Source organism: Papio anubis, chromosome 1 (assembly GCF_008728515.1).
Source record: "Papio anubis isolate 15944 chromosome 1, Panubis1.0, whole genome shotgun sequence".
Taxonomy (NCBI): domain Eukaryota; kingdom Metazoa; phylum Chordata; class Mammalia; order Primates; family Cercopithecidae; genus Papio; species Papio anubis.
The window spans coordinates 20,189,280-20,201,510 of NC_044976.1; the positions used below are offsets into that span (position 1 = coordinate 20,189,280).

Consider the following 12,231-nt stretch of genomic DNA (forward strand, 5'->3'; position numbering starts at 1 on the left):
AAAAAAAAAAAGGCCGGGCGCGGTGGCTCACGCCTGTAATCCCAGCACTTTGGGAGGCCGAGGCGGGCGGATCACGAGGTCAGGAGATCGAGACCATCCTGGCTAACACGGTGAAACCCCGTGTCTACTAAAAATGCAAAAAATTAGCCGGGTGAGGCGGCGGGCGCCTGTAGTCCCAGCTACTCGGGAGGCTGAGGCAGGAGAATGGCGTGAACCCGGGAGGCAGAGCTTGCAGTGAGCCGAGATCGCGCCACTGCACTCCAGCCTGGGCGACTAAGCAGACTCTGTCTCAAAAAAAAAAAAAAAAAAAAAAGAAAAGCCAGGCGCAGTGGCTCACGCCTGTAATCCCAGCACTTTGGGAGGCCAAGGCGGGTGGATTACCTGAGGTCGGGACTTTGAGACCAGCCTGACCAACACGGAGAAACCCCGTCTCTACTAAAAGTACAAAATTAGCCAGGCGTGGTGGCACATGCCTGTAATCTCAGCTACTTGGGAGGCTGAGGCAGGAGAATCGCTTGAACTCGGGAGGTGGAGGTTGCGATGAGCCAAGATCGCGCCATTGCACTCCAACTTGGGCAACAAGAGCGAAACTCCATCTCAAAAAAGAAAAAAGAAAAAAGGGCCGGGCGCAGTGGCTCACGCCTGTAATCCCAGCACTTTGGGAGGCCGAGGTGGGCGGATCACCTGAAGTTAGGAGTTTGAGACCAGCCTGACCAACGTGGTGAAAACCCCTCTGTTATCAAAAACACAAAAATTAGTCCAGCGTGGTGGCAGGTGCCTATAATCCCAGCACTTTGGGAGGCCAAGGTGGGAGGATAACCTGAGGTTAGGAGTTTGAGACCAGTCTGGCCAATGTGGTGAAACCCTGCCTCTACTAAAAATACAAAAATAAGTCCGGCATGGTAGCAGGTGCCTGTAATTCCAACTCCGTGGGAGGCTGAGGGCAGGAGAATCGCTTGAACCGGGGAGGCGGAGGTTGCAATAAGCCGAGATCTTGCCATCGCACTCCAGCCTGGGGGACAAGAACGAGACTTCTTCTCATTAAAAAAAAAAAAAAAAAAAAAAAAAAAGATCTTGCTCATACAGGCAGAAAACAAAGAAATTTAGTAGGACTATAATATTTTCCATACCAGGCTGGTTTATGAGTTACAACAATATAGCTAGTTAAAATTTGTCTTCTTTTCCATACAGTTTGTTTTATTTTCCTTTCCAATTTGTGTATTTAACATTCTATCTTAGATAATGGGATAGTCAGGAGTCTTTGTTTGAGAAAGAAAAGAAGGAAGTTAATCTATAATGAAGATTGACGTTAAGAGGGAAAGAGTCTGCCCTGTCACCCTTTAGTCATTTACAACATTTTATAAAACAATGTAGGTGAGGAAAAGCTAATCCAAAAGTTATGGCTTATTGTTTACGTTACTCAGGTCCCGTATCTCATTCCCTTAAGTCTAAGGTATTTTAAAGTTCCAACAGCTTAGATTTGGAATATCTTATTTTCACAGAAACTACAGGGCAATAAGGCACCACAGTCCTGGACTTAAGACCAGTGTGTGTGATTCACTGTAAACATTGGCATATTAAAGGCTCTGAGAAGTCCTGTAGGAAAGAACAATTCGAACTTTGACCTCATATTTCCCAATCCCATGTGACATTTAGTTCTTCACTGAGTGCCCACTGGGTTATATTCTGGGAGCTGAGGCCACAGCACTGAACAAAGCACACAAAACCCCCCGCCCCATGGGGGCTCCATCCTAGTGGGTCCGTTTATCATCAAACATCTATTAATATCTCTAGGCCGGGCGCGGTGGCTCAAGCCTGTAATCCCAGCACTTTGGGAGGCCGAGGCGGGCGGATCACAAGGTCAGGAGATCGAGACCACAGTGAAACCCCGTCTCTACTAAAAATACAAAAAATTAGCCGGGCGCGGTGGTGGGCGCCTGTAGTCCCAGCTACTCAGGAGGCTGAGGCAGGAGAATGGCGTGAACCCGGGAAGCGGAGCTTGCAGTGAGCCGAGATCGCGCCACTGCACTCCAGCCTGGGCGACAGCGCGAGACTCCGTCTCAAAAAAAAAAAAAAAAAAAAAATATCTCTAGAATGCTGCCCATCAGGACACCATCCAGACGCTGCTGCCCTTTTCCAGGCCACACAGAGGGGACACCCTCCAGGTGCACCCTGCATGAATGTCAGGCTCAAACATGCTTTCAAGGTAGGAAGAGGAGGGCGTTTGAAGAGTCCTTTTGCTTCCTTCATTCATTTGTTGCCTCCTTTAATACATGCTGTTGACAACCTACCATATGCCAGGATCCTTTCTAGGCATTGGGAATCCGAAGAGGAATAAGACAAAGTTTTGACCCTCAAAGAGCTTCCTATGGGTGGGAACTAGAAAGAATGGAACTCTCCCAGTCCAAGAAAAAGGCTCACCAGCTTCCCCTCCATCCCCTCCCCAGCTTCCCTCCCCTCCCTCTCTTTTCCAGACTGACCTCCTAATTTTCCATACTCTCCGGCCTAACCTCCACCTCCCATTCAGGAAATGACTTGCTTTGCTTCCGGCTGAGGCCTAAAGTAGCTCTAATCCCTCGTCTTCCCTCTTGGGGAGCAGGTGTTGGCAGGAGGTTCATGTTCAGAGATTTCACTCAAGCTACTCCTAGGCCAGAACACCCTCGGGGAGTTAATCAGCCGTGCAACTGACAGCGTCGGTCCATAAGGCCTTGAAGTGACCAACCAGGCAGGGGTTGTGATGGGACAGTCGGCCTCAGGGAGCCCCTCTCCCTGGGGACCCAGCAGAACTGACAGAGAGGCTGGGACTTGCTCAAGGTCACCTGGTTAAGAAGCTGGGAAGGCTTCTTGTTTGAAGTTGGGGGAAAGAGAGTGGACCCTCCCTGTGCCTTTGGGCTAACCCTTCACCAGGCCAAGCAGTGACAAACCAGGGAGACTTGAGCGCGTCCTGGCTTTTCTCTGGGTCATCATTTTCCCTTCTGTCAGACAGAAGTGGTTGGATTAGATTGCGTTTTAGGCCCTGTCGGTTTCAGACACTCTGCAGTGGAATCTGGGCGTATCAGACCTACCCCTCTCTCTCCCCAGCCACCTCCTGGGCCTCTCCCTCCTTCTACCCCTGGGTAGGGTCTGGAGAATGGCTCAGAGCTTTCAAGCTGAGTAAATAAACATGTCCGGGCGCATAGGGAACAGAGGGCAGGGGAGGGCATGGCTATTTTTATCACAGTATGAAGAATTTTCACAGCTGCTTCCGCTGTATCCACACACGTTCCACGAACCCAGGCTATCAGAGTGGCTAGGGTGTGATTGGAGGGGGGTCACTCCTAAAAGAAAACCTGTCCAGCAAGATGTCTGACTTTCCTCCAGGAGGGATCCATTGAAATTGCCCCATCTGGCCGGGCGCAGTGGCTCATGCCTGTAATCCCAGCACTTTGGGAGGTCGAGGTGGGTGGATCACCAGAGGTCAGGAGTTGGAGACCAGCCTGGTCAACATGGTGAAACCCCATCTCTACTAAAAATACAAAAATTAGCTGATGTGGTGGTGCATGCCTGTAATCCCAGCTGCTCAGGAGGCTGAGGCAGGAGAAATGCTTGAACCCGTGAGGTGGAGGTTGCAGTGAGCCAAGATCGCACCACTATAAAGAAATAATAATCCATTGTGTGAATATGCTACACATATTCACGTACGAACCTTGATGGACGTGGGAGTTGTTTCTAGGTCTTTGCTGTTGAGGTTTGAGAACGGGGACTGTGGCAAACAATCTCATCCACACCTCCTGAAGCACGTGTAAGATTTTCTCACAGTGGAGACCTAGGAGGGAAACTGCTGGATCACCCATGAATTCAGCTTTCAGGGTCGCCTGCTCATTGACCTCATCTCCCACCACTCTCTACTTTGACCACCAAGCTCCTGTCACACTGGCCTCCCCTTCCTTGAACAAGCCAAGCCCATTACAGCCTCCAGAACTTCGCACCTGCTGTCCCCTCCCTTCAGAGTGCGTTTCTTTCGGGGATTCCCGTGGCTGGCTTTTACTTATCCTCAGGACTCCATCAGATGTGACCTCCTCAGCCCAAATATCACTTTCCCTGTCCCCCCATCTAAATGACTTACTCCCATTCCTACCCCAGTCACCCATGTTTCACTTTCTTTTCTTTTCTGTTTTTTTGGTTTGTTTTTGTTTTTGTTTTTTTTAGAGAGTCTTGCTCTGTGGCCCAGGCTGGAGTGTGGTGGCATGATCGCGGCTCACTGCAGCCTCTGCCTCCCCACCTCCCGGGTTCAAGCGATTCTCCTTCCTCAGCCTCCCAGTAGCTAGGATTACAGGTGCTGGGATTACAGGTGCCCACCACCATGCCTGGCTAATTTTTGTAGTTTTAGCAGAGATGGGGTTTCACCATGTCTTGAACTTCTGACCTCAAGTGATCCTCCGGCCTTGGCCTCCCAAAGTGCTGGGATCACAGGCATGAGCCACCGCTTCTGGCCTAGACTCAAACTCTAGAAGGGCTGAGACCATGTATTTTTCACAGCTGTATCCCCTAGAACAACACCGGATATATAGAGAAAAAGTGCTCAACAAAAAATTTTTTGTGGAGGTGGGTACTAATATGAATCTCATGTTAGAGATGAGAAAACTGAGACTCAGAGAGGTTAAGCCATGTGCCCAAAGTCACAGAGCTTGGAGGTGGCAGAACCAGGATTTAACCCTGTTCTTTCGGAAAGAGGAGGTCTTGTCCTGACATGAGTTTTTCTTCCCGAACCCCTGTTATCAGTTGGCCACTCCATGCCACCTGTGCAGCCACCTGTTAGAGGGAACATTAGGTCCTTCCTTTGGCTGTCACTCCTCCATCTGCAGTGGGTGAGGACTGTGGCCTTGGACCATGGGAGACCTGGAGTTCCACCACCTGTTCTGGGAGTAGGGCCCAATCAGCCCCCTGCTCACCTTCTGCCCTATATTAGAGCCCCAGGCTCTGTGTCCTTTTCTTATCATCGCAAAACTCACGATGCTTCGGCTTCTCAGTTCCCTCCTCCTTGTGGCCTTTGGTAAGACCCCAACCTGTGTGTGTGCTCTCTGGGCTGCCCTAGACTAGGAATCCTTGAAATCTACCACTCGCTTTGAGTCCCATGACACCCTACGCCTGGTTCCACAGAAGGGGGTCTCAGCTTGTACCCGGGGGCATGACTATGGGGGCTTTCAGCTTATGATGGAGCAGGAGAGTGGAGGGAGCCGTGGATGGAGAAAGACCATGAAGGGCTGTAGTGGAAGTCCTTGATGGGGGCAGTAAACAAGGTCAAACAGTTAAGAGTTTGGGCTCTGTGGCTGGACGTCTTGGGTTGAATTTCCATTGTTCTACTTACCACTCCAACTCTCCTCTCACACTCCCGCTACCTGGCTCCATATACTATGCTCTGACATTTTCCTCGTCTCTCTGCCATATTCCATTCCAGCTCAGGGCCACCTCTTCCAAGCAGCCTCCGTTGACTGACCATAATGGTAACAGATAACATGATTGAGTGCTTACTATGTGCCAGGCAGAATGTTTAGGGTTTTTCTTACATTTTCTCATGTAATTTTCACAACAGCCTCATGAGATCAGTATTATCATTATCCCCATTTTACCGACCCTCAGGGAAGTAAAGTAGCTTATCATAGAACAAAAGGCAGAGTTGCACTTAAGGTTTTTATTTTTGCTTTTTTTTGTAGAGATGGGGTCTTGCTTTGTTGCCCAGACTGGTCTCAAAATCCTGGCCTCAAGCAATCCTACCACCTTAGCCTCCTGAGTAGCTGAGATTACAGGCCCATGCCACCATACCTGACTACTTTATTTTATTTTACTTTATTTTTCTAGAGATGAGGTCTTGCTATGTTGCCCAGGCTGGTCTCAAATTCCTGGGCTCAAGCGATCCTCCCGCCTCACCCTCTCAAAGCACTAGGATTACAGGTGTGAGCCACCACACACTGCCCAGAGCTGCACTTTGACCCCAGGAAGTCCTTCTTTAAAGCCTCCACTCTGTATGACAATAGCTATCACTTTTTGAGGGCTCATCGAGGGCCAGGCATTGTTCTAAGTGTATCAACCTCTTCAATCCTCCCAATGAAGGAGGCCACATTTTAATCTCTATCCCTGGATTCCTGGGATTCTGTAAAGCCCTGCTCTAGTTTAAATGTTCACTGTTCATGTGTAGTTACTGAGGTCCAGAGGGCAAAAGAGGCTTGCATGGGGCCACACAGCCCGTTGAAGGCACAGCTTGGACTGGGGCCCTGGCCTCCTCTTTGCTTTTTGGGACCCTTCAGATGATTGATAGCTCTCCTCTCCCCTCTAGCCTCAGGCTATGGCCAACCTTCCTCTCACCCTTCCAGCCGCGTTGTCAATGGTGAGGATGCGGTCCCCTACAGCTGGCCCTGGCAGGTAAGAGCAATACCAGCTGTACTCATTCCCACCATGGGCTCTGGACCCTAAGCTCTAATGGTGTGGCATCCAGCCTTGACACCATTGCTCCCTTTGCAATGTCCACTTCAGCTTCCAAAAACCAGGCAGCCCTTGGACCATCTACTTCACAGGGAGGTTTTGCCCACTCCATCTGTAACCCTTACTGGGCTATTTGCAACTTAAAAGTGGAATCGGGGGTGAAGGTAATGCTTAACTCAAGGAGTTGGCACACCGATGGTGGAATTTCAGGCACTGTGTTGAAGAAGTGAAATTTTGAGAGACTCATTTCTAGATTCCTAGGATGATACAACAGGGCTATGAGGTCTGAAAGCAATAAGGGAGTAAGGGGTCTTGTAAGGCCAGTGGAGGGAAGCTCAGAAGGCTGGACTTGATGTGCTGTGGTTGTTTAAATTTAATTAAATTAGGCCAGGCGCGGTGGCTCACGCCTGTAATCCCAGCTACTCGGGAGGCTGAGGCAGAGGAACTGCTTGAAACTGGGAGGCAGAGGTTGCAGTGAGACGAGATCATGCCACTGCACTCCAGCCCCAGGCGACAGAGTGAGACTGTCCCAAAAAATTTTTTTTAAATTAAATTATTATTATTGAGACAGAGTTTCACTCTTGTTGCCCAGGCTGAAATGCAATGGCACAATCTTGGCTCACTGCAACCTCTGCCACCTGGGTTCAAGCAATTCTCCTACTTCAGCCTCCCAAGTAGCTGGCATTACAGGCACGCGCCACCAAGCCAGGCTAATTTTGTATTTTTAGTAGAAACAGGGTTTCAGTATGTTGGCCAGGCCAGTCTGGAACTCCTGACCTCAGGTGATCCACCTGCCTCAGCCTCTCAAAGTGCTGGGATTACAGGTGTGAGTCACTGCAGCCAGCTGAAATTTACTTAAATAATGTTAACAATTCAGTTCCTCGGTGCTTGCCATATTTCTTTTCTTTTCTTTTTTTTTTTTTGAGACAGGATCTTGCTCTGTTGCCCAGGCTGGAGTGCAGTGGTGTGATCTCAGATCACAGCAGCCTTGATTCCCTAGGTCCAAGCAATCATCCCACCTCAGCCTCCTGTGTAGAGAGGACTACAGGCATGCGCCACCATGTGCAGCTAATTTTTATATATTTTTGTAGAGATGGGGTCTCACTATGTTGCCCAGGCTTGCCTCGAACTTCTGAGCTCCAGTGATCCTCCCGTCTTGACCTCCCGAAGTGCTGGGATTATAGGCATGAGCCACCATGCTTGTCCTGCTTGCCACATTTCAAATGTTTGATAGTCACATGTGGGCTAGTGGCTACCATATTGGACAGCAAAGATATAGAACATTCCCATGATCACGGGAAGTTTTATTGGAGAGGGTCAGCAGGCTTGTTCTGTAAAGGGCCAGAGAGTGAATATTTTAGGTTATTTGATGGTTTGGATGTGAATGACTTGACTGTGCCATGGTAGCATGAAAGCAGACACAAACAATACAGAAATGAATGTGACTATTTCTAGGACATCTTTATTACAAAAACAGACCAGGAGCCTGATGTGGCCCACGGTCCACAGTTTGCTAACCCTGGTCTAGAGGGAGCTTTTGAAAATCAGAATGTGTAGGAAATGAGAAGAGAGGCAAAGAATTCATCAGGGTGAGCTGTGCTTCAGAAAGCTCAAGAAGCCTTGAAAGATCTGAGGTTCAAAAGAGTCAGGGAGGCTGGGCGTGGTGGCTCCTGCCTGTAATCCCAGCACTTCGGGAAGCTGAGGTGGGCAGATCACCTGAGGTGAGGAACTCGAGACCAGCCTGGCCAACATGGTGAAACTCCATGTCTACTAAAAATACAAAATTAGCCGGGCATGATGGCAGGTGCCTGTAATCCCAGCTACTCTGGAGGCTGAGGCAGGAGAATCGCTTGAACCCGGGAGGTGGAGGTTGAAATGAGCTGAGATCGCCACCATTGCACTCTAGACTGGGCAACAAGAGCAAAGCTCTATCTCAAAAAACAAAACAAAACAAAACAAAATGATGGGGTAAGGGGTATGTGATAGAACAGAGGGCCATCAAGGGCTCTCAGGAGACAGAAGGTACAGAATGTTGGGGTCCCCAGGGAGGTCATAGTCCTGGTGCAGGGAGGCTTTGGAGAATCAGAATGTGACTCCCAGGAAAAATGATGGGGCCGCCACAGGCAGCTGTGCAGGTCGTGCGTTGCACATTTCAGAGCGTGCTCTTGTTTTCTGTGCGAATGGCGCCCTCTGGAGTTGCACAGTGCACAACCTATACAGCCACTGGTGGCAACTCTCGTGGTGGGGACCAGCCCACTCAGGCCCTCTTCCTGGGCCACCAGGTTTCCCTGCAGTATGAGAAAAATGGAAGCTTCCACCACACCTGCGGTGGCAGCCTCATCGCCCCCGACTGGGTTGTGACTGCGGGCCACTGCATCTCGTGAGTTCTCTACCCTGTCCCTGCCTACGACCCGGGCAGCCGGAGAGAGTGGGTGATGATGGGGAAGGAGGGAGGTGAGCCAGTCAGGCCCAGACTGACCTCACCTCCTCCCGCAGGAGCTCCCTGACCTACCAGGTGGTGTTAGGCGACTACAACCTTGCTGTGAAGGAGGGCCCCGAGCAGGTGATCCCCATCAACTCTGGGGACCTCTTTGTGCATCCACTCTGGAACCGCTTGTGTGTGGCCTGTGGGTGAGTGAATGCTCCAGTCTGGAACTCAAAGGCTCCTCTACTTGTCCCTCCATGACCCACAGCCAAGTCTGAGTAGGCTCCAACTCTGAGTAGGCATGCAGGGAGAGGGTGCTGAGTCCAGCAGCCTGTGTCCAGGTCTCACACACTGAGGGTTGAAGCCAGCAGAGTCTTTAAGGACCATCACCACCAAACCTGTCTCCCTATAGAGGGGATGGCAGAGCTCAGGGAGGGGCAGGAACCCCCCAAGGCCACTTGGCTAGTAGCTTCAGAGCTCAGGGTTCCTCTGGTACCTTTCCCCTAAATCCGAGGGTTTCTCCATTCAATAGATGGCTCACCCAGTGCATCCTGGGCTCCCAGTACTATGGGCAAAAGGAGGAGCACTGGCCTGAGAGTCAGGCCTGGCATTAACTCTCTGTATAGCCTGAGCAAGTCACTGGCCTTCCCTGGGCCTCAGTTTTGCCATTTGTCAAAAGGTGATCATGAAGTTGGGCATCCTGGGTGGTTGTGAAGGCCAAGGAGACAATCTTATGCCCTTCAAGTGTATGAAAAATTCTTAAGTCTGAGTGCCTCAGTTTTTTCTGGCGAGAGGGTCAAAGACGGGTGCAGAACCCCTGCAAATGCAGTATAGGAGTGAAGCACCGTATGATGGAAACCCCGACCCGTCTTCACAGGGCTTCTGGGGTGAGTAGAGAGAAAACGGAGACCCAGACAAAAGGACTGGACTGGAGTGACACGCAGGCAGGTGAAGACAGAGGGCAGTGGTTCTCAAAATGTGGTCCCTGGGCTGGCAGTATCAGCATCACCTGGGAACCTGTAGAAATGTGAATTATTGGCCAGGCACGGTAATCCCAGCACTTTCAGAGGCCGAGGCAGGTGAATCACTTGAGCTCAGGAGCTCGTGACCAGCCTGGCCAACATGGTGAAACCCTGTCTCTGCTAAAAATTTAAAAAATTAGCCAGACATGGTGATGCACACCTATAATGCTAGCTACCCTGGAGGCTGAGGCAGGAGAATTGCTTGAACCCAGGAGGCAGAGGTTGCAGTGAGCCAAGATCACTCCATTGTACTCCAGCCTGGGAGACAGAGCAAGACTCTGTCTCAAAAAAAAAAAAAAGTGAATTATTGGGCCTTAGCCAAGATCCACTGCATCAGAAACTGGGGTGGGATGCAGCAGTCTATTTTTTATTTTGTTTTGTTTTTTGAAACTGAGTCTCGCTCTGTTGCCCAGGCTGGAGTGCAGTGGTGCGATCTTGGCTCACTGCAAGCTCCGCCTCCCGGGTTCACACCATTCTCCTGCCTCAGTCTCCCAAATAGCTGGGACTACAGGTGCCCGCCACCATGCCTGGCGAATTTTTTTTTGTATTTTTAGTAGAGACGGGATTTCACCGTGTTAGTCAGGATGGTCTCGATCTCTTAACCTCGTGATCCTCAGTAGTCTGTTTTAACAAGCCCTCCAGGTGATTCTGATACTGAACTGTGAGGGTTAAAGCGCCAAAGGAGAGGGCAATTCTGAAGGCCAAGGGTCAGAGTGAGCCAAGGGGCTAGAAGTGCTTCTTAAAATTGCTAAACCTTGGCTGGGCATGGTAGTTCATGCCTGTAATCCCAGCACTTTGGGAGGCTGAGGCGGGCAGATCACCTGAGGTCAGGAGTTCTAGACCACCCTGGCCAACATGGCAAAACCCCATCTCTACTAAAAATAATAAACAAAAATTAGCCAGGCATGGTGGCGTGCACCTGTAATCCCAGCTACTCAGGAGGCTGAGGCAGGAAAATCACTTGAACCCAGGAGGTGGAGGTTGCAGTGAGCCAAGATCATGCCACTGCACTCCAGTTTGGGCAACAGAGTGAGACTCTGACTCAAAAAATAAAAAATAAAAAAAATTGCTCAGCCTTAAGAACGATTTGGGCCAGGTGTAGTGGCTCATGCCTGTAATTCCAGCACTTCAGGAGGTGATAGCGGGAGGATCCCTTGGTCCAGGAGGCTGCAGTGAGCTATGATTGTGACACTGCACTCCAGCCTGGGCAACACACCGAGACTGTGTCTCAATAATAATAATAATGATGATGATGATGATGAAAGAGTGGATTTGGAGGGTAAAGGAGCCGGGGCATCTCAGAGGTGGAATAGCCTGGAGCAACAGCTGGAGGGTAGGACTTGGGCCGGCTGGAGGACCAGGCCCTGTGACTCTTGCCTCTTCCCCAGCAATGACATCGCCCTCATCAAGCTCTCACGCAGCGCCCAGCTGGGAGACGCCGTCCAGCTCGCCTCACTCCCTCCCGCTGGTGACATCCTTCCCAACGAGACACCCTGCTACATCACCGGCTGGGGCCGTCTCTATAGTACGTGCTGACTTCTCTAGCTGCCCACAGGGACGGCGTCAGAAAGACAGGGCTTGGGGGCTGCAGGTTGAAGGTAACACCAAGACCGGACCTTGCACTTTTCTCCCGTTTCTCTCCAGCTGCAGCCTTCTCCTACCAACCTCCAAAACATGAATGTGGTCAGTTGCACATGTTTTGGTGCCTCCTGTGTGCCACGTGCTGGGGATGTAATTGTGCACAAAGCATGCAGGACCATTTAGGGGGTGGGAGGAGAGTCCTCATCAGAGCGGAAGAGCTGTGCGCCTTGAATGCCCCCTTCCTCTGGGGCTCCTAGCCCTGTGCCCCCAGGCCCCTGACTCGGTGCTTTTTATCCCTGCAGCCAACGGACCACTCCCAGACAAGTTGCAGCAGGCCCTGCTGCCCGTGGTGGACTATGAGCACTGCTCCAGGTGGAACTGGTGGGGTTCCACCGTGAAGAAGACCATGGTGTGTGCTGGTGGGGACATCCGCTCTGGCTGCAACGTGAGTCAGCTCTTACCTGCACGAGGTGGTGCTGGGTGTGCAGGATCTTGGAATGGGGCCAACTGCCTGGAAGGTGGAGGAGGGATCTTGCCTGCTTGCCCCATTCAGCCTCCAGGCCAGGCAGGACTTGGAGGAAGTCAGCGCAGTCCAGACACAGAGCCCAGGCCTGGGAGTCGGGACCCCCGGGTTGCAGTCTCAGCTCACACACTGACACGACTTGTGACAAGTCATTGTCTCTCCCTGGTCCTCAGGCTTCCGCATCAGCACAGGAGGAGACACCAGTACCATAACCTCTAATG

At 51.0% G+C, this 12,231-nt stretch overlaps 1 protein-coding gene across 1 annotated transcript in view; it reads left to right on the top strand.

Annotated features, from left to right (window-relative positions):
- CELA3B (chymotrypsin like elastase 3B) overlaps positions 1-12,231 on the top strand; it is a 32,086-nt gene that overhangs the window by 15,456 nt on the left and 4,399 nt on the right. Inside the window, exons 5-10 of the mRNA XM_021934763.2 lie at positions 4,949-5,032; positions 6,296-6,399; positions 8,742-8,839; positions 8,956-9,090; positions 11,295-11,431; positions 11,790-11,932. Coding sequence (XP_021790455.2) covers positions 4,949-5,032; positions 6,296-6,399; positions 8,742-8,839; positions 8,956-9,090; positions 11,295-11,431; positions 11,790-11,932 — 701 coding nt within the window. The remainder of the gene's footprint in view (positions 1-4,948; positions 5,033-6,295; positions 6,400-8,741; positions 8,840-8,955; positions 9,091-11,294; positions 11,432-11,789; positions 11,933-12,231) is intronic.